At 33.7% G+C, this 21,934-nt stretch overlaps 1 protein-coding gene across 9 annotated transcripts in view; it reads right to left on the bottom strand.

Annotated features, from left to right (window-relative positions):
* GPHN (gephyrin) overlaps positions 1 to 21,934 on the bottom strand; it is a gene marked incomplete at both ends in the record, with an annotated part of 546,660 nt that overhangs the window by 191,036 nt on the left and 333,690 nt on the right. For 4 of the 9 annotated variants that reach the window (XM_080706865.1, XM_080706869.1, XM_080706868.1 and 1 more), the window contains one exon: positions 7,125 to 7,181. The exons of 3 other annotated variants lie outside the window; for them this stretch is intronic. In XM_080706865.1, the coding sequence (XP_080562991.1) occupies positions 7,125 to 7,181 (57 nt within the window). Of the gene's footprint in view, positions 1 to 4,907; positions 4,980 to 7,124; positions 7,182 to 21,934 lie in introns of all 9 variants that reach the window. 2 more of the 9 variants (XM_080706866.1, XM_080706870.1) reach the window with 2 other exon arrangements.

Here is a 21,934-nt window from a genome sequence, read left to right as displayed (position 1 = left end):
ACACACACACACACACACACACACACACAAATGAATAAGAAATAGGGCTGGCGGTGTAGCTTGGAGGTAGAGTGCCCATGAGTTCCATTCACACACTTCACACACACACACACACACACACACACACACACACACACACACACACTTGGCTAGCCAAAAGCTACCTATATGTATTTGTAGCTGAATAGAAATTTATTATCATATTATACAGACTGAGGATTTAGATAAAAATACAAATATGTGGATAATGAATATTTTTACTTCTTTTCTTGTATTTCTTTAATTTATGATAGTTTACTTTTTTTGAATCATATTCAGGCTCTAAAGTTCTTTAACTAATTTCTTTGTAAATTTACTTTGGTTTATATTATCTAAATAAAGCATTAGTTTGTATTATCTTATCCTATGTATTTCTGTCTTTAACAATATATACACTGGTCTTTAATTTTCTGCATTCCTTTTTATTATTTTCCTTATAGAATATTACATTTTTTTTTGTGGGTCTGGGGATGGAACCCAGGGGTATGTGACCTCCGAGATACAGCCCCTGCCCTATTTTTTTTTTTATTCTTTATTTTGAAACAGGGTCTCACTAAGTTGCAGAAGGCCTCAATAAGTAGTAGCTGATGCTGTCCGCGAACCGCGATCCTCTGGTCTCAGCCTCCCAAATGCTGGGATTACAAGCAGAGACTATTAATAGTCTCTGCTTGTAATTTATTACATTTCATTTGACTAAATGAAATGATTAAGTGAAAAATTTTCTTTATATGGTTTTATCCTTTGGTCATTATTTTCAACATACCATCAATCTAAGGATTTTTATGCTCATTAAATTAGGCAAATTCTGCTTAGAGATTATTAACAGTAATTGTGTTATTATTAAAATCGCTAAAAACCCATTTAGAGTTCACAATATCCTGCTTTGTACAATGTAGGAAAAAATGATGCATTCTTAACTTACATAACAAGAGTTTACACATTCTGTTTTTTTGTTATAGAAGAACCAATGTAGGATGAAGAATGTTTTCATAAGAAAAATAAATAAGCTGGGCGTGGTGGCGCACGCTTGTAATCCCTGCGCTTGGGAGGCGAATACAGGAGGATCATGCAGGTTTGAAGCCAGCCGCAAGCGCTGCCTTAAGAGACCCTGTTTCCAAATAAAAAAGTATAAAAAATAGGTCTGGAAGTGTAGCTCAGAAGTAGAAGGGTTTCCAGGAACCCTGGTACTACAAAAAAAAAACAAACAAAATAAATTAAAAAAATTTAATAGTATTCAGAAAATTATAGGGCTCATTCATCAAGAGGATGCAAGGTTCTGTTCTTTCTAAAAAATAATATATTGTATGCATCATACTAGTTGAAGCATAAATGATTTAATTAAATAATCACCCCACAGTTCTGAATGATGTGTCACATTCTCTATTTAAACAAGACATTTAATTGGCAACATAGTTCTTTTTTTGTTTGTGTTTTTTTTGGTGGTACTGGGGTTCCTGGAAGCCCTCCTTCCTCCGGGCTACACTCCCAGACCTATTTTATATTTTTGAAACAGGGTCTCTTACGCCAGCACGGCTGGCTTCGAACCTGCGCGATCCTCCTGTCTCCGCCTCCCAAGCGCGGGGATTACAAGCGTGCGCCACCACGCAACATAGTTCTAAATCTTTCCCTTTACTAAAATAACTCAGCAGTGTTTTAATGAATGAGAAGGTGTGTGTGTGTGTGTGTGTGTGTGTGTGTGTGTGTGTGTGCGCGCTCTTGTGTGAACATCTGCAGTAAATTTTCACAGAATGAAATGGTCACTGTTAATTCACACTTTAGAAACATAAGTTTTTAAATTTAGTCTATGGTTCTGAGATTAAGTTTTTACCTTTTATAGTTAAATTTTTTATTGGTGCATTGTTTTTCTTTTATGTAACATTTTAAATGTACAAGTTGTATTTTATGGTGTGCTTTGGTAACAGGAATTAAGGGGCAAGTAGAGAGACTGAACACTTTGAAAAGCATTTGATTTGCATGTTTTCTCACCTGATCTCTCGAGAAGACAGCATTTGTCTTTTAATTGTTTTGTTTGTGCTTTTCTATATCTAGTAGTTATAATTCCTTAGAACTCCTTACCATATAGACCTTAGCAGGTCAACTTTCTAGTCTATTTAATTAAAAAAAAACATTAATTCTCATGATCGGTTAGGGAACAGCATGACACTAAAATACATATATTAAATATTTTTATAGGTTTCTAGGAAAATGGTCAATATAGTCAGAAAGTTTAGTCATAAGCTTTATACTAATTAATTTTGGTACTGGGGATTGAGTCTAGGGGTATTCTCCTTCTGAGATATACTCTCAGCAACTTTGACATTTTTTTTTTTTTTTTTTTGAGGGTCTGGGGATGGAACCCAGGGGCATTTGACCTCTAAGCTACACCCCTTGCCTAATTTTTTTATTCTTTATTTTGAAACAGGTCTCACTAAGTTGCTGAGGGCCTCAATAAGTAGCTGAGGCTGTTCACAAACTGTGATCCTCATGTCTCAGCCTCCCAAATGCTGGGATTACAAGCATGCGCCACCACGTCAGGCTCATTTTTTTTGTTTGTTTGTTTTTTTTAAACAGAATCTTACTAAATTGCTGAAGTTGGTCTCGAATCTATGATCCTCCTGTCTTACCTTCTCAAGTACTAGAATTACAGATGTGTACCATCACCTCTGGTTATAACCATTTTTTTTTAAAAATGTAAAGACAATGTAACAGGTTTTGGAAACTGCTTATTTAAGATCTTTTAAATTCTGCTAAGAATAGAAAAAGAAGACTGGATCAAAGACATAAAGCCAGACATACTTGTAATCCCAGTACTTGGGAGGTTGAGACATGAGGATCACAGGTTCAAGGCCAATCTCAGCTTTTTAGTGAGGTACCTCAGCAACTTAGTGAGACCCTGTTCCAAAAGGAAAAATATAATAGGGCTGAGGGTATAGCTGAGAGGTAGAATGCTCATTCCCTGTGTTCAGTCTACAGTACCACATCAACAACAATAAAATGTAGTAAGATAAATGAGATACTAGTATTGATTTCTTTCTTTAACAATCAGAATTTAACAACTAATATTAATAAAAACTACTTATTTATATATGACTACATGTGGTATATAATTAAAAAGAGATTGAAGTATCAGAGAATTGCCATCTCCCTAGATTTATTGTACTTTTTTTTTTTGGTATACTGGAGACTGAACTCAGGGGCACTGTACCTCCAAGGTACACTCCCCAGCCAGCCTATTTTTTATTCTTTATTTTGAAACAGGGTATTACTAAGTTGCGGAGGGCCTAAGTAGCTAAGGCTGTCTATGAACCTGTAATCCTTTTTTTTTAGCCTCCCAAGTACTGGAATTAAGAGTGTGTGACACCACACACAGTTTATTCTACTCTTTATGGCCAAATTATTATGGCAACATGAATTAAATGAATGACAATAAACTTGGAAAGAAGTAAATCAGGAGTTAGATTCCAGGAACTTTTTTATAAGCTCTGGGAAAATAAGGTCAGGGTTAAATAATAAATTATATATGATATATATATGATATATGATATATATACACACAATATGTGTAATAATTTAAATGTCTTCTTTCATATTTATGTCACATAATACTTGAGAGAGCTTACTTCCACTTTTCTTCAAAACATATATTTATTTATATTTTTTTGTGGTACTGGGGATGAAACCCGGGGCTTTCTACCCCCGTGGTTATACTCCCAGACCTATTTTATATTTTATTTGGAAATAGGGTCTCACTAAGTTGCTGAGAGCCTCACTAAGTAGCTGTGGCTGGCTTCAAACCTGCATGATCTTCCTGTCTCCGCCTCCCAAGCGCGGGGATTACAAGCGTGAGCCACCACGCCCGGCAATAGTTTAGGTTTTTAGAATGCTTGGTCCTGATTTTAAATATATGTATTGGCCGGGCGTGGTGGTGCATGCTTGTGATCCCTGCGCTTGGGAGGCTGAGACAGGAGGATCGAGCAGGTTTGAAGCCAGCTGTGCTGACTTTAAGAGACCCTGTTTCCAAATTTAAAAAAGGTATAAAATAGGTCTGGGAGTGTAGCCCAGAGGTAGAAGGGCTTCCAGGAACCCCAGTACCACAAAAAACAAAACCTATTGTCTCTCTCCCTCCCTCTCCCCCCCCCTCACACACACACACACACACACACACACACACACACACACACACCCTATATGATATATGTACGGTATTGGGGGCTATCAGGTGTTGTTTTCCTTCAGTGACTGTCTTTGATATATGATTCTTTAGCTGAAGTATTTGTAAGATGTTGCATGAAGGTATTTCTGGTGAAGATGCTTGTTGCTAATTTTCTTATTTTTAAACAACAAAAAAAAAATGATTCCAAAAATTCTGAAATGCGTCCACTTGCCAGATTATCATGTTGACAATCTGGCATTGATCATTTTCCTTGAAAATTGAAATTAAATTATCAAGGTTCTACTCTTTGGACCCAGTCCATAATTTATAATCTTATTGACATATCCAACAAGGGACAAAAGACATGGTCAATGAAAAAACTCTGAACAGAAGTCTCATGAAAAGATACTCAGGAAATTACACTAGAATATAAAATATACTGATTTTAAAATGAAAGTTTTTATTTTGCATTGGGGGCAAATGTTATTAAATAACCTGCAATCTTAATGTGGTTTAAGTATTTTTCTATGCTGATAATTTAATATTTATTTCACAAATGTGAGCATGAAGCCGCAGCTAGAAAAGAAAGAAAGGAGTGGGGGGGAGGAAGAGACAGAAAGTAAAGGAGATGGAGATGAGAGGACAAACCAATCAGATTTGGAATTACCAGTCAGCAGAAGTTTAGGGGGAAAAAAATCATCAAGTAAAATCGTACATTTACTCTGAGAGAGTATCCTTTCACATTGCCTTCTAGGTGATCTCTGAGCTCCTCCAGCTTTCGATGGAGCTACATGTAAACATCAGAAAATGAATTGAAAAGGTAACTTGTTCTCTTTTCAGTTTTCCTCTTTTTCCTTTTAAAAATAAGATCATAGCATTACACATTTCTCACTGCCTGTGGCAAATGTTTTAAAACATCAAAGATCTTTGTATAACATAATACATACTCAACAAACCCATGACTAAGAAGCCAACATTTTAATTCCAGTTATCTTTTCACCCCAAAATATTAGTGATAATAAATAATGAAACTATCCTTATAATCTATATGAGGTTCAATTTAAATTTTTCTATTTGGTAGAACTACTAAGTAAAAATATTTAAAGATAATGGAATTTGTATTTTCCCCCAAATATGTTTTCTGATTTAAGACTGCATCCATACTGAGATGAACTGACTGAACTGTGAATTATACCTTTTGTTATTAAGCATACATGTGTATATACATAATCATACTGTATATACACTCAAAAGTAATAAACATACATTTATAACTTAAAGTTCTTTATATCCAGAATCTGAACTTTGAGATAATTACACACACACACACACACACACACACACACACACACACACCACTTCCACATACAATCTAGTTTATAATAGAAGGTGCAATAGTTATGGATGCCTTTTTTATCTTAGTTTTCGATAAGTAACTTTCAAAAATATTGTACTGCACCTTCTCATAATCCATTGTCTTTACAACAGTGAGTTTATCTTCTCTTAATGACAAGGTAAAATATGATACCTCACAGGTAGACAGTGAGGAATGCTACTGCTACATCATCACATTTTCCTAACTGAATAATCTTAAATTGCCCAGTTTTTGAAATAGGCAGACAATCAACACTTTCATCCACTTTGAGCATCCTTAGTGAAATAACATTTTAATATAACACCCACTATAGAGCAGTGTTAAAGAACAGAGGATGGTTTTTCAAGAATAAAGAATAAAAACATACAAAATACACCTTCATCCATGTGCACTGATGTGTGTGCACACACAAATAAATAAATAAACAACAAAAAAAGTAAAACTAAGAAGTCAGAAGGAGAGAAAAGTGCAGAAATCTATGTCTCATAAACTGTTAAATGGAAATAAGTAGGAGGTGTGTAAATTTTGAAATGATTCAATATTTGGCTTTAAGGTAGGTACTAAATTTTAGAAAATTCCATTGCACTGATTATCTGGCATGATGATTAATTTAACAGTTACTGTTACTATAAGGACAGATACGATTTGAGATATAAAAAAGTAGTTAATTTTTGTGGTAGACTATTCTGCATATTTTAGAGTTTAGCAATTTTCTAACTTGCATTTACGGTGGCAGCATTAAAAGTGATCAATGACTATGTCTGTGTTTTTTAAGGGTGATAATTTGTTTACCTTTTCATTGTGATTTAATGTTTGAGTGATGAGTGCCCAATATATAATGACCAAGTGGTATTTGGCCACTGAAAATGGGACCATCAAATCAGAAACCTTTAAGTTGTATATTTTCAGATCATATACATGAATGGGCAAACATTTAGATATATCTCTGTTTCTGGCTATTATATCAAAAATTTAAACTTTAAAAATAAAACAAAGAAGACTAAGAGTGCTTACACACTTAGCTATATGTGGGCCCCTTCTACTAGCATCACATAAAATTATTTTTAATCCTTAAGATTACATGTAGTCAATACATGTTTTAATTCATAATAATTTTTTTCTGAAATGAGTTATAACTGATGACACTAAATAGCATTTAAATATATTTTTAAAAAACACTAAAAAGGGAAATAACATTCTAAAAATAGATTAGTTCTCTAGTAAGAGAAACTTAAAACACAATCAGTGACATCAATCAGAGGAACGGTTTACTCTAGAAACCCAAATTATAGGCACCTGTAATGAGGCAGTTGCCCTTTCTCTTGTTTGTGGTGCCATTCAAAGCTAGTTATTTGGCAGCTTGCCTTCAGCTGGTTGCTCTATGTGTAGCTGAAACAAAAAAAATAATATGACCCAACAGCCAATAAAAATATCAAAATAAAAAAAAATGGGATGGTGAAAAATGGAAAAAGCCCCCTTCCTCCCACCACCCTCCAAAAAGGAAGAAGTGTAGGCTATAGACGAAATCTTGCCAAAAAATGTTAGAAACATATTTACTTTGAGGGATCCAACTCTACTAGCAACTCCTTTGCTTTCATCCGGCCGTCTAATTTGCTACAATGAGGGAAGATGGGTAAAAAAGACAGAATAAAGAAAAAGTGAACTTAAAATTTTTCTATACATTAGTAAATAACACATGCAAAAACATCAGTTGATTCTTAGGTATCTCTTAGGAGGCCAAGGAGTTAACTAACCAAGAGGCTGTATGACATGCTCTGCAAATAAGCTGGTCACTAGAACTTTGTTATGGCACTATTCCTGAGATGAGGAAATTGGCACTTACTTTTGGTTATCTTGGGGACTTCTGATGAAGCAGTATCTGGAGTAGTGTTACATTTGCATTTGGCTTACAAAAAACAAAGAATTACAAATATACCTATGCACTTTTTCTCTGTCAGTGTTTGTCTATTTCATTGTAATAGCAGAAAACATCAATGGTATGACTAGAAACACGAGTGTTCTTTACGTGGAAAGATCAGTCCTGACAATCATCATTCTTGATAGGTGACAGAGTGAAGCTCCTCTGCTTGCTGACCCAAGTGCTGAGGTTGTTCAGCTGTCAGTGAGATTCTCAATTAAACAATCGTGCTGCCCAACCAGAAAATTTTAATGCCAGACCAATGTTAGATATAGTCATTCCTTTAAAGCTTTCTGTTATTCTGGTTGAATTTTCCTCTCAGGTAAGAAAGTAAAATTGCTATCTTAAAAATTTGTTTCACATTACTATATAATGAATAAAGAAAGATTCTAAATACAAAGTACCTTGTAAGATGAGCTTTTTTTAATTATCAGAGTTCTAATAAGAACTAATGTTTTGGTTAGAGGGAGACCCTCCCCCCATAAAAGTAGAGCATTGGTGGGAGGGAGCTTCAGACCAGGTTTTGTGAGTGGTGCTTGGGATAAAGTCCAGGGCTGTGCACATGGTAGGCAAGAGACTAAATAGTTTTTCATTCTGAATTCCTGCACTGGCAAAATGATCTCAATTCCGACTAGCATAGGTCAAGTTAGCTGTGATTTTCCTTTTATTGGAAAGATAAAAATATCAGTGTGATACCAACTCCCTAGTATTATGGTCTTCAGGAAAGTAAACAACTTGATCCTACTATAAAATTTTACTTCCTGGAAGCAAGATATAGATTGTCTTATCTCTTTTATCTCAGAGAATATCTTTATAACAAAAGCTATTTCTCACCTTAAATGCAGACTCACAATATTTGGATTATAAAGATAGTTTTGGTAGTTTCCTGTAGAAAGTATAGTCTAATGCCTGATACTGCTTTCTAAAATCCTTAAGAAAGTGATGATTTTCAGAACTGTTATATAGGAACAAGTGAACACCATTTTCCACATTGTCTTTTATTTCTATAAGACTTGAAAAATTTCCCATATTATTTCAGTTCCAAATGCAAGTGCAAGTACAGAAACTTCTAGAATGAATTATAAGAAAAAGACAGTCACCACTGAACTTTCAATGTGAAAAATGGAGGAGCAATTTTAAGCAGAGACTTTGTGAGTAACTTATTAATACTTGACATCAATTTTCTGACTACAGTCTATTTTTGAAACTACTGTAAGACTGGAAAACCAATACAGTTTTCAAAACCAACATAGTTTGTAAAATGAAATTTTGTGTGATTTCTTTGTGGCCCCTGAAACAGATAATAATAGTATAAGTAATTAATACTACTAATATTACCTAATACTGAAAAACACCATAAAGAACTGGTAAAAGATTTGTCTCTATAAACTAAAGCTTGAATAATAGGGAAAATTGAAATTAGTAGGTTTTAAAATGCAATACTCTAATTTATTCTGGTCAACATCACTGGCTAACTATAATGGAGTAGTATAAAATAAATTCAGTTAATCCAAGTGTCTATTTTAGTTTCCAAGTCTCTATTTTTAATAATAAATAAAAATGAGAAATAAAAATAACAAGAGAAGCATTTGGATGAGTTAATTTGCTCTTCATTATAAGAGCCTCACAATTGTTAACTACTTTTATACATACTTTTCTATCAGGCTAAAGATTATCAGAAGATAAAAGAGGTTGAACTATGAAACATTTATATATTGAATATCCTTTATTCAAAAGGCTTGGGGCTAGAGGCGTTGCAGATATCAGAGATTTTGGTTTTGGAATATTTGTCAAAATATTTTGGATTTTGGAGCATTATGAATTTAGGATTTTCTGGTTAGGGATGCTCAAACTGTGTTACCCATAGGATCACTGAAATATAAATGAAGTTTGAGAATTGGATATAAAGAACTACGAGGGTTACAAGTCAGCTGAAATTATTAGTTTACTTATGTCACCACTAGTCATTTCACCACCCTGAAGAAGTCTATGTAAGCATTTCAATAAGACTATAAAAGATATTGACCATAGGACAAAAAGTATTTCAATCTTCCTTTCTTAGTTAGAATATTTAAAACATATCTATTGTAGTTTGAAAAAGCTAGGCATGGTAGTGCATATCTATAATCACAGCACTTGGGAGGCTGAGACAGGATGATCACAGGTTCAAGGCCAACTTCAGCAACTTAGCAATGTTCTCAGAACCCAAGTGAGAGACCCTGTTTCAAAAAAAAAAAAAAAAAAAAAAAAAAAAAGGGCCGGTGGTGTAGCTCAGAGATAGATAGATAGAGCCCCACTCACAGAAAGTTTGAGAATGCTGTATTACACTGTTCCACCTCTTTTGCAACATTCTGGAACTCTTTCTTTAGGGATTAACAGGAATTGGCCTGTAAAATAATGAAATAACTGTCATTTGCATTTATTATATTTTTAGGATTTGGATTCTAGAAATATCCAAAACAAAAGCTATTGCCTAGATCCTAATATAGTATGTGGTATTGATTCCTTTTATTTAGTCTAATTTTACCAAAATAAGCTCAATATAAAATAATTTTATCTTTTCTATAAAATCACTGGAAATGATTTGTTTCTTCATTAATAAGGTAGAAAATGAGTCCATCCTCAATAACAAGTAATTATAAATGTTATATTTTTATTAAAATAATCATATACATCTGGAGTAGAAAGCCAACATTATATTAATTTTTAAAATAAATACAAAAACTGGGCGTGGTGGCTCATGCTTGTAATCCCTGTGCTTGGGAGGCTGACATAGGAGGATGGCACAAGTTCAAAGCCAGCCTCAGCTAGTTAGTGAGGCTCTCAGCAACTTAGTGAGACCCTGTTTCCAAATAAAATAGAAAATAGGTCTGGAAGTATAGCCTAGAGGTAGAAAGCCCTGGTTCCACTCCCAGTACCACTGGGGGGAAAAAAAAAAATAAAGCCAGGCATGGTGGCTCACGCTTGTAACCCCAGCATTTGAGAGACTGAGATTGGAGGATCGTGGTTTGCGGATAGCTTCAGATACCTTAGTGAGGCCCTCCGCAACTTAGTGAGACCCTGTTTCAAAATAAAGAATAAAAAATAGGGCAGGGAGTGTAGCTCAGAGGTCAAGTGGCCCTCGGTTGTATCCCCAGACCCCCCCCCCACACACACACAAATCTTAGGCTTGTGGCACGTGCATTAGGTGACTCATATCACTGGGTGTAGCCATTTATACTTTTCTTTAGTTACAAGATATTGGTGAAAATATTTTAGAAGGGTTATATATTTTATTTGGTTTAATTATGAGGGAACTGAGGTTTATAGCGTTCACTGGCTTTTCAAACACATCAACAAATGAAAAAAGCACAGTAGGTATTAAACTGTCTGACTCTCAGATCCTTTAATTAAATTTAGGCTCTTACTGATAGAATGATCTTTCCTCCCCTGATAATACTTTATATTGATATAGATCAAGATTATATAAACATTTCTGCTTGTCTAAAGGACTGGAACATCTTATTTATAGAACTATTTAATTGACTTAACCATTTTATACTATGCATTGCTTTAAAACATTATAGGTTATCTGTGACATAAAATATAACTTTTTTCTTACAAGTTATTTATATTCCAAACAATATCATTGAGTATATATTGGTATGTGGTAGCTACGATTTGTAGAAGATTAAAAAAAAAAATTTGGCTAAGAGTTCAACATTTAGGTGTGGGGCTATAGGTCAGTGGTAGAGTGCTTGCCTAGCTATGTGAGAGCTGGGTTTGATCCCAGCACCCGGGTGGGGTGAGGGTAAGCTCAACATTTAAACAGATTCCTATAAATAAAGATTCTTGATTTATATTTCACTTCACTATTTTACTTACATTGCATTATTTAGCCTTTCAATAATGTGGGTGTGTCTGTTACATTTGCTTATTAAAGTAAAAAAAGAGATAAAAAGTGATTAATTATACAAATATGTCAACAAGAAATTATTCTGTGTTTCCAGAGGAAAGGCAATGTGATTATAGAACTAAACAAGTAAAAAGGTAAAAAAAAATGGAAAGTTACAAAAAATAAAAAAACCGAGATGTCAAAATTAAGACTCTTAGTAGCACATTACAGATTTCTCTACCCCTGCCCATATACATACATTCTTAAGAAAATTTTAAAAGGCTTTAATTTCTCATTGTTCACTAATGTTTGCAATTATTCACATATATGTATATATGTGTGCATATATACATATAATAATATATGTAGGCACTGGGGAATTGAACCCAAGGGCATTCTACCAGTAAGCCACACCCTATTTTCCTTTTTAATTTGAAACAGGGTCTTGCTAAGTTGCTGGGGCTGGCCTTGAATCGAGATCCTCTTGCATCTGCTTCAGAAGTGATAGGATTACAGGCAAGAGCCACTCTCCTCAGCTCATTTACATTTTATAATAAGTTTATTTTTATTCTTAAATTCTATAATAGATTTGATGCCAAGAAAATATAATTCATACAAATCAGACTTCTAAACAAGTTATTTCCTATCATTTAGCCAGAAATAATCCAATGTATGCATTTTTCTACAAATTTTTACTCACCTAAAAAGATAATTCCTATCTTTTCTGGTACATAAGAGTTATTAGGCACCTTAAAATAGATTAACTTTTAAACAGAACTTTTAAACAGTTCTTAAATTTTTTTTGGTTATTTTATATATGAGTCAGAAAAAAATCTACCTTTGAAATTCCATTGAAATAAGATATAAGTTTATAATCAATGGAATTAAGAACAGAATGGCTTATCCTGGATATAAAAATTCTTTGGTATATAGTAACCCAAAATTCTACTTAGCTTTATAAAGATCTGCTACAAATCTGAAAAGTAGGCAAAAAAATATTCTTGTTATTATCAGGCTCTATCTAAAAAGTAAAATAAAGCTGAATTTTAAAAAACAATGTATACTAGAAAAAAATCATGTCATCCCTATGCATCTCTATTACTCTTTTAAACTACATATTTTATTTTGAGCATTTTTTCATGTTATTAAATATTCTTAGATGTTTTTTCAAGGTTACAGATTAACTCATATATGTGCATGTTACAAGTTATTTAGCATTAAGGGCATTTCTAAGATTTCATTACCATGAATAATGTAATAAATCTTGTTCATAAATTTCTTGAAATGAGATAGTTAAAACAAAAATTTTAAGATTCTGTGCATGTGCACTATATAAATAAATAATAAATTTTAAGCAAATGCTTTTTGCTTAATAGGTTCGAATATATTCCTACTAGTATGAAAAGGAATACTCATGTCATTGGTCCATTATAGCACTGACAATTACAATTTAAAATTTTTATCAGTTTAATTGTAACATTTGTGTTGTTTTAAGTTTTTAGAAGATTTCTAGTTAGGGCACTTTTTTTAACATATATTTCTTTGCTGCACCTAGTTTATGAAATACCTCTTCCTGCCCTTTAATCATAACACTTTTTCTACGAGATTAGCAGAGCTCTTTGAGGCTATCAAATTTGAGAGACTTTTTGTAAATAATTTTATTCTCATACCAACTCCACTATGAGCTTCTTGAAGGCAGGGTTGGTAAGACTATCCACTGCTGCATCTCAAAACAGAGTATATTATTTGACACATAATATGCTCTGAAATAGTCACTAAAATTTCAAATTAACTTGTGTTTTCTCTTTAATAAAAGTAGAATAGATAGGGAAAGCTGATAATCCTAAAATTTGGGACTAGAAAATATCTAACTTTAGAATATACATCATGAGAAAATAAGATCTACAAATAATTTTATTTGAGATATCTCTAATAAACTCATCAACGGAACATGGACAGTTGAATATTCAGATTTAAATTGTGACTGCTTAAAAGTATGTTCTAAAGCACTAAAAATTTTGTATGGGAATTAAAAGTCATTTAATTATAGTTAAAGCAAATTTTTTAATAAATTTTTTTTTCCGGGTCTGGGGGTGGAACCCAGGGGCATTCTACCTCCGAACTATACCCCCTGCCCTATTTATTTATTTATTTATTTATTTATTTATTTATTTATTATTATTATTTTTTTAGTGGTACTGGGGTTCCTGGAAGCCCTTCTACCTCCCGGCTACACTCCAAGACCTATTTTATATTTTTGAAACAGGGTCTCTTACGCTAGCCGCTGGCTTCGAACTCGCGCAATCCTCCTGTCTCCGCCTCCCAAGAGCGAGGATTACAAGCATGCGCCACCACGCCCGGCATCTATTTTTTATTCTTTATTTTAAAACCAGGTCTCACTGAGTTGCAGAGGGCCTCACTAAGTAGCTGAGGCTGTCCGCGAACTGCAATCCTCTGGTCTTAGCTTCCCAAATGCTGGGATTACAAGCGTGAGCCACCACGCCTGGCTTCTACTTTTTCTTTTCTTTTTCTTTTCTTTTTTTCATTACTGGGGATTAAATTCAATGGCATTCTACCACTGGGATACATCCTCATCACTTTTTATTTTTTATTTTGGCACAGGTTCTTGCTAAGTTTGTCAGGCTAGTCTTGAACTTGTGATCCTTCTGTCTCAGCCTCCCAAGTTGCTGGAATTACAGGTATGGGTCACCATACCCAGCTAAAAGTTAGTATTCTTAATTTCACTATTTTAAAATTTCTACAGTCCACTTTCATATATTTCTATAACTTAATAGTACTCTAGAGAGTACCAAGAGAAGTCAATATTCTTCTTAACAAAGATATGTGAGAAAGAATGAGAAAAAACTTCAGTGAATTAATAATATTTTTAGTTGTTAAGTTCAAGCTTTAAGCACTAACACAAATACAAAAGCTGAAATAAATGTAAAATTTTCTGTCTTAACTGAGTATTAATAAAATATCAGAAAGAAGGGCTCAAAAATAATATTTAGTCAACCGGAATAGAAATTATGCCAAAGGAATAGGATTTAGGCCTAAGAGGGACTTTAAGACCATTTCATTTATATTTTGATGTTACAGATACAGAAACTAAGCTGTACTGGTGTTTATAAAGATATAAAGTGGAAGACTAGGTCTTGTACTCAATACTTAGTGCCTTAGAGTAAAATAACTTTACATACTTGATGTTAGCTTTTCAAGCAACTTTGGGTTTATAGTTTTAAAATTGCTAGAACTCAAATGCAAATGCTAAGAAACAGCTTCTTCTGATACATCATTAAGTTGAATTCATAAAGATGAAAAAAATGGTCTATTCCTGGTATCCATGTAAATTATAGGAATCACAAGTGTTCCGCATATACTTTGGACAAAGGTAGAATTAACACAAGTTGCTCAGTTTAATTAAGAGAATAATCCATAACATTTAACTCTCAGATTATCTATAGCAATGATTTTAAAACTAGAAAACTGAAAACTAAGATATAAAGTCGTGACTACTGAAAAACCTATGGTACACATCAATTAGAATATAAAATAATAAAAAAATTTGTAAAAGATAATTAAAAGTCTATAAAAATGTTCATGACATAGAATTTTTTTTTTTTTTTGGTGGTACTGAGGGTGGAACCCAGGGGCTTTTCTATGTCTGGGCTATACTCCCAGACCCATTTTCATACTTTATTTGGAAACAGGTCTCACTAAGTTGCTGAGAGCCTCACTAAGTAGCTGAGGCTGGCTTTGAACCTGTGCGATCCTCCTGTCTCAGCCTCCCAAGTGCGGGGATTACAAGTGTGAGCCAACATGCCCGGCTGACAAAGAAACATTCTGCATTACTAAGTTACCAAGATAGATTAAAATTACGACAGTTTAATAATAGCTAATATTTAGTGAGGATCTATATTACAAACACTGTGCCAAAGTGATTTATAAGCATTTTAAGTTTAATTCTTAAAATAATCCTATGAAGCAAAAAATATTATCATGTTGTAGAGGAGATAATTAAGGTTATAGTGGTGAAGTAACTTTCTGAAAGCCATACATGTAGGAAGTGATAGAATCTCAGCGATTAATCATTGCTTTCCCATTACGATAATATATCTGAATAAATAGAAAAAATAACAATGATATACAGCAAAATTTAACTTTTTTTGTGATACTGGGGATTGAGCCCAGGGTCATTCTACCTCCAAGCTACACCCCTAACCATATTTTTTATTCTAAGTAAAACTTTATCCTTGAATGTTACAAAATAGAAGTATGAATAAAACACTTCTGCTGCTGTCTCAAGAAAAAGCACTTATGCAGCTATTTAAGATATAAGCAAAACTAGTCAGGTTTTACATAGAACATCAGTTTTATTTGAAAGGATCAAAAAGTAACTGATAAACCATGATTATTCAGATTTAGATGTTTAATAGACATTTTCTCAAAAGTCTGTCAATTCAAGGAAAATTGACAGTATGTGTTGCCTCTTTTTCTTGCCAACAGTAAAATTCTAGTTCCTCAGCAAAAATTATAATTGTAGAAACTATATCTACCACTATAAGCATGAGAACTTCAAATGCTTCCAAGAATTTTTAGATGAGCTGGATTATATTAGCAATAATAAATTTTAATATAATAAAATAGGTACATATTTGGAAGGACATATCTTTTAAATTATTGACATATGTGTTCCAAAATCATGCCTGGGTAGAAGATTCATTCATAGTGAAAAACAGATCAATGAGTTTTTAATGTATCAGCGTATGGAATGGTCCTATATAGGGCTTCAGATTTTACATTTCAACTAACTTTTAAAAATATGCTTTTATATTTGTGCATTGAAATTTTCCATCATTGTCCGGCTCACTGTGATACAAACATACATGCACACAACCCTTGGTATACTTCCTTCCACTTTCTATCTCACTACCCGTCTTCCCTCCCTGTACATGCTAGAGATACTAGTAGTAATACTCTCATATATTGCCAAAGCATTATTTGAACTGTTTTCTTCCTCAATCCTCTTTACCGCCAACTCCCTCCTTCAATCCTCTTCCACTATTCTATTGGTCGTTTCCCACATTTATCCAAAGTCCTTTATATTTTCTAGTTTCTCTCTAGCTTCCATATATGAGAGAAAGCATACTATCCTTGACTTTCTGAGGCTGGTTGATCTCACTTTGCATAATATTCTCTAGTTCCATCCATTTTCCTGCAAATGACATAGTTTTGTCTTCTTTATGTATGGCTCAGTAAAACTCCATTGTGTATACATACCACATTTTAAATATTCATTTATCTGTTGATGGATACCTAGTTTGGTTCCATAATTGTGCTGCTATAAACATTGATAAGCATGTATCACATAGTATTCTGATTAATTCTTTTTGAAAGATACTGAGGAGTGGTATAGCAAGATCATATGGTGGTTCCATTGCTAGTTGTGTGTGTGTGTGTGTGCACATGTATGTGTGTATGCGTGTGTGTGTGTCATTGAGGATTAAACCCAGGGGATTTTGATATCTGAGCTATACACCCAGCCACTTATTACTTTGAAACAAAGTCTTACTAAATTGCTGAGGGTTCACTAAGTTGCTGAAGCTGGCATGGAACCTGTTTCAGACACCCCAAAACTGGGATTAAAGGTGTGTGCTACCAGCCTTGGCTCCCATTCCTAGTCTTTTGAGAAATCTCCTTAGTGATCTCTATAGTGGTTGTACTAATTTGCAATACCACCAGCAGTGTATGAGTTCCTATTACCCCACATCCTCACCAGCATTCATTCTTGTTTATGATCTTAATTATTCCAATTCTTACTGTGGTTAGGGTAGTTTTGATTTGCATTTCCCTGAATGCTAATGAAGATAAACATTTTCCACATGTTTACTGGCTAATTGTAATCCTTCTTTTGAGAAGTGGCTATGCAGTTCAATAGCTCATTTAAATTTTTTAAAAAAATTTATTTTTTATTGGTGCATCATAGCCATATCTCTTAATGGAGTACAAGATGGAAGAGGCATATATGCACAAAGTGCTCATTTAGCCTATTCCCAATACCCATGCCATCCCTTCCCTCTCCCTCATTCTCAAGTTTGGCTTAGTGACTGACTTTGATATTTTTATGAATGTATGTCATGCACATTAGAGAATTTGATTTTTCAGTGCGTGTGTGTGTTTTTTACTTCTTCATATATTTTACATATTAGTCCTCTATTAGAGGGACAGTTGGTGATGATTTTCTCCCATTCTGTAGCCTATCTCTTCAAACTCTTGATTTTCTTTGATGTGCAGAAATTTTTTAGTAAATTAATAAATGAATGTCATTTCATTTATTGATTTTTTTGGTTGTTTTTTCTAGTGGTATGGTTGTCTTATTCAGGAATTCTCTGCCAGTGCCTATATGTTAGAGGGTTGGTCCTATGCCCTTTTCTAGTAATTGCAAAGCTTATGGTCTAATCTCTAGGTTTTTATTTCATCTTTAGTGATTTTTGTCCACAGTAAGAGAGGGGGTGTGGTTTCATTCTTCTACATATGGCTACCCAGTTTTCCCATTGTCATTTGTTGAAAAGGTCATCTTTCTCCAGTATGTTTTTGGCATCAAATTTAACTGGCTATGATTTTGATTGTCTCTTCTATTTCAATTGTCTCTATGTCGATTCATGTGCTAGTACCATGCTGTTTTGTTACAACAGCTCTATAATATAATTTGAAACCAGGTATTCTGATGTCTCCGGCATGGTTCTTACTGCTTAGAATTACTATGGCTATTATGGGGCTTTTTTTGTTTTTCCACATGAATTTTAGGACTTTTTTTTTGTCCTAGCTCTGTAAAAATAACTTTTACATTAGTATAAGCTTTTTGAATCCTTAATGATTTCAAAAGTCTGAAGGAGTCCTGAGACCAAGAAATTTGATCAATAACTTGAGATGATATGACATTGAGAGTACTAATGTTCAATAATCTGCAGACTGGATAGTTAGCATTGCATAAAATAAAACTCATTTTTCTTTGGTTTTGTTGAATGTGTTTTTGATCTCACTAGTTCACTGGCTCTTTAAAATAGTAGAAAATAATTTGAGATACCAGTTAGTGGTCTAATTTAGGCCAGAATTATGGCAACTAAATGAGATTATTTAAACATTTGGGAAGGTCAGGTTTAGCTTTAGCTAATGGACCTGCCATAGCACATAATCATTCTACTATTCAATGGAAAATGGTGATGAAATGGAAGAATTTATTAAAATTAGTAAAATGACTGGTTCAGTGCTTGGGGCTTGGGAGACTGAGGCAAGGGAACTGTAAGTTCCCTTGTAAGGTAGGGTGGGCAACTTAAGAGAGATCCAGTCTCTACCATCTTGTACCCCATTAAGATGTGTGACTACAATGCACCAATAAAAAATTTTTAAAAATATTTTAAAAATAAATAAAAAGGGTTGAGGATGTAGTTAAGTAATAGAATGCATCAGGGTTCAATCCCAGTACCAAACAAAAACAAAAACAAAACCCAACAATAACCATCCCACACACTGCACAAAACAAACAAACAAAAACTCAAACTAGCATTAATGGAAAATTTTAAGAAATTTTATGTTGATATTGGATCAATATTGTCATTTTTTTTTTTTTTTTTTGGCAGAACTGTGGATGGAACCCAGGGGTATTCTACCTCCGAGCTACACCCCAGCCCCATTTCCTTTTTTTCTCTCTCTCCTTCCTTCCTTCCTTCCTTCCTTCCTTCCTTCCTTCCTTCCTTCCTTCCTTCCTTCCTATTTATTTTTTTGGTGGTACTGGGGTTCCTGGAAACCCTCTACCTCCGGGCTACAATCCAGACCTATTTTTATACTTTTTTATTTGGAAACAGGGTCTCTTAAGCCAGCACGGCTGGCTTTGAACCTGCGCAATCCTCCTGTCTCCACCTCCCAAGCGCGGGGTTTACAAGGGTGCACCACCACGCCCAGCTTATTCTTTATTTTTAAACAAGGTCTCATTTAAGTAGCTGAGGGTGTCTACAAACCATGATCCACCTGTTCCAGCTTCCCAAGTACTGGGATCAATAATGCCATTTTTATAGGTAAAGGAAATCACTGTGCCTTTTAGAATCACACATGAAAAATCATGTTTAAGAAAATAATTTATTCAGAATAATTAAAATTCCTTTGCTCAAATAACAATAATAGAAACCAATAAGGAAGTTATAATTCTGGATTTTGGTTGAATAAAAATTAGACATTAGTTTATTAGAGGAGCATGGTCTTCATGTGTAAATATTTAAAAATATACCTTAATATCATTGCATAATTTTTAATTAAATTAGGTATTAGTATTTTCTTCCTGAGAAGAAAAAAATCAACTCTCTGGTTAGTTTGGGCACAAATTATTTTCTAATCTTTAAGGAACAAAAACCATGTGGTTATAGAGCATATGAACTTCTTAAAAGTAAAACTTCAGATTCTTAAGAAATTAAATGGTAATAATATTGCACTTTAAAAATATTCTCTATTTTGGTAACTTATAAAGAGAACAGTGAGTTGATTGGAATTTTGTATTTTTTCTTATTTGCTCCTATTATTATTTTCTACTTCAAGCTTCTTTATTTTAATTCCTAAATAGAAGGAATGCTGCTCTTCATAAAGAAAATCAGTGGTCATCTAAGATGTGAAACATACTCATTTAAAAAAAGGTTATATGTTAGGAAATTATTCTTTCAGAAAATCTTTTTTGGAAGATTATCATCAAATACTAGACCTTACGTGCTCTAGACTTATTTAAATAGAATCTAAACATCATTTCACCTTTTGGTTTAAGTACTATTTTACTTAGGGCAATGAAACACTAAAATTCTAAATTTGTTCTTAAAAGATTCTTAGTCTAGTGAGACCCTGTTTTAAAATAAAGATAAAATAGGGTTAGGAGTATAGCTGAGAGGTAGAAGATTCTTTGCAGTCAAAAAGCAAGAGGACTAGAAATCACTCATCATTTCAGTTAAATTTCATTTGAAAATGTCTTGTTTAAAGAAAAATGTGTTATCCATATACAATGAACTATGATGTTATTTCAGCAAGTAGTATTATTGGAGAAAATGCTATTCTATGAAGAACTGTTTAGAAAAGATAATACATGGTTGTCTTTATTAGATTGTGATGAGTGTACTAAAAGAAAGAAATAAAAACAGTATATTTTATATGGAGAAATTGTTTTCATTGTAGCTGGAGAACCTTAAAGGATCAAACCACATTATAGAATATTATATTGCAGTATGAATATAAAATGGTAAGCAAAATAATGTTTATATTATAGCTAATCTAGAGAAATAGATGTATACATACAATACCCATGAAGTTTATCTGGGTGTGGTGGTTTACACCTGTAATATCAGTACTTATGAGACTGAGAAAGGAGGATAACAGATTGAAGGTCAGCCTTAACAATTTAGTGAGACACTGTTTCAAAATAAAAAATAAAAGGGGCTGGGAATATAGCTTAGAGTTATAACACTTCTAGGTTCAGTCCCTAGAACCATCCCTGCCTCACAAGAAAAGGACATAACGTCTTTCAGCTTAAACTATCCAGTAAGTAGTACTTAGAAGCTACAAAAGAGAAGGTTGGAACTATTAATTATGAATCATAACTTGGTTGTGATGTAGGAGTGTTCAGGATTCAATCCATGGCGTAGAAGTGCATCCTGCAAGTGGGCTATACCCCCAGTCCTTCATTTCTACAGTTTCTACAAAGACTTAATGAAATGTTTCTGCATTTTCTTTTCTTTTTTTCTTTTGGTGGTACTGGGGTTCCTGGAAGCCCTTCTACCTCTGGGCTACACTCCCAGACCTATTTTTTATATTTTTATTTGGAAACAGGGTCTCTTAAGCCAGCGCACGCGGCTGGCTTTGAACCTGCGCGATCCTCCTGTCTCCGCCTCCCAAGCGCTGGGATTACAAGCGTGTGCCACCACGCCCGGCTTGAATTTTATTTTCATAATATTCTGTACCCCTCATGATAAATCACAACACTTAATTAAATTTTATTGTGATTTATATTTGTATGTTTTATCTGCTTGTAAAGGCAGGAGACAGTGTCTACTTGTTCACCACTGCCTGCCAATAGATAAGGACTTACTTAAAAATTTAATAAACCTGATGGGGAGACATGGATTCCCAATCTCATATAGACACAAATCTCAGAAATATTATGCAACTTTCCTAATGCAATGTAGTTATTGGGTAGAGAAGAAAGCATTTTGATGTAGGCCTTCTATTATCATATTTTCCCAATGCTGATCATTCAAGATTGCATGGTATTTCTGATATAAAGAATATTCATTCACACATATATTTCTTGAGGTACTGGGAATTGTACCCAGAGGCATTTTAGCAATACTTCCATTTCATCCCCCTTCGTATTTTTGTTTTGTTTTGTTTTGTTTTGAAAGAGGGTCTCTTTTCTTCATGACAGACTATTCATGCTTAATCTGAGACAAATAGAGGATTACTATGGGGTTTGGATAACACTAATATGTACAACCAAGATGTAGAAAAAGCTTAAACTGTATTTCCAAATTAGTATTCAATATC

The sequence above is a fragment of the Muscardinus avellanarius genome (assembly GCF_963383645.1).
Source record: "Muscardinus avellanarius genome assembly, chromosome: 12".
In the NCBI taxonomy this organism is placed as follows: Eukaryota; Metazoa; Chordata; class Mammalia; order Rodentia; family Gliridae; genus Muscardinus; species Muscardinus avellanarius.
Note: the sequence above shows the minus strand (reverse complement) of the source record. Positions and strands in the feature narration are given on the sequence as shown.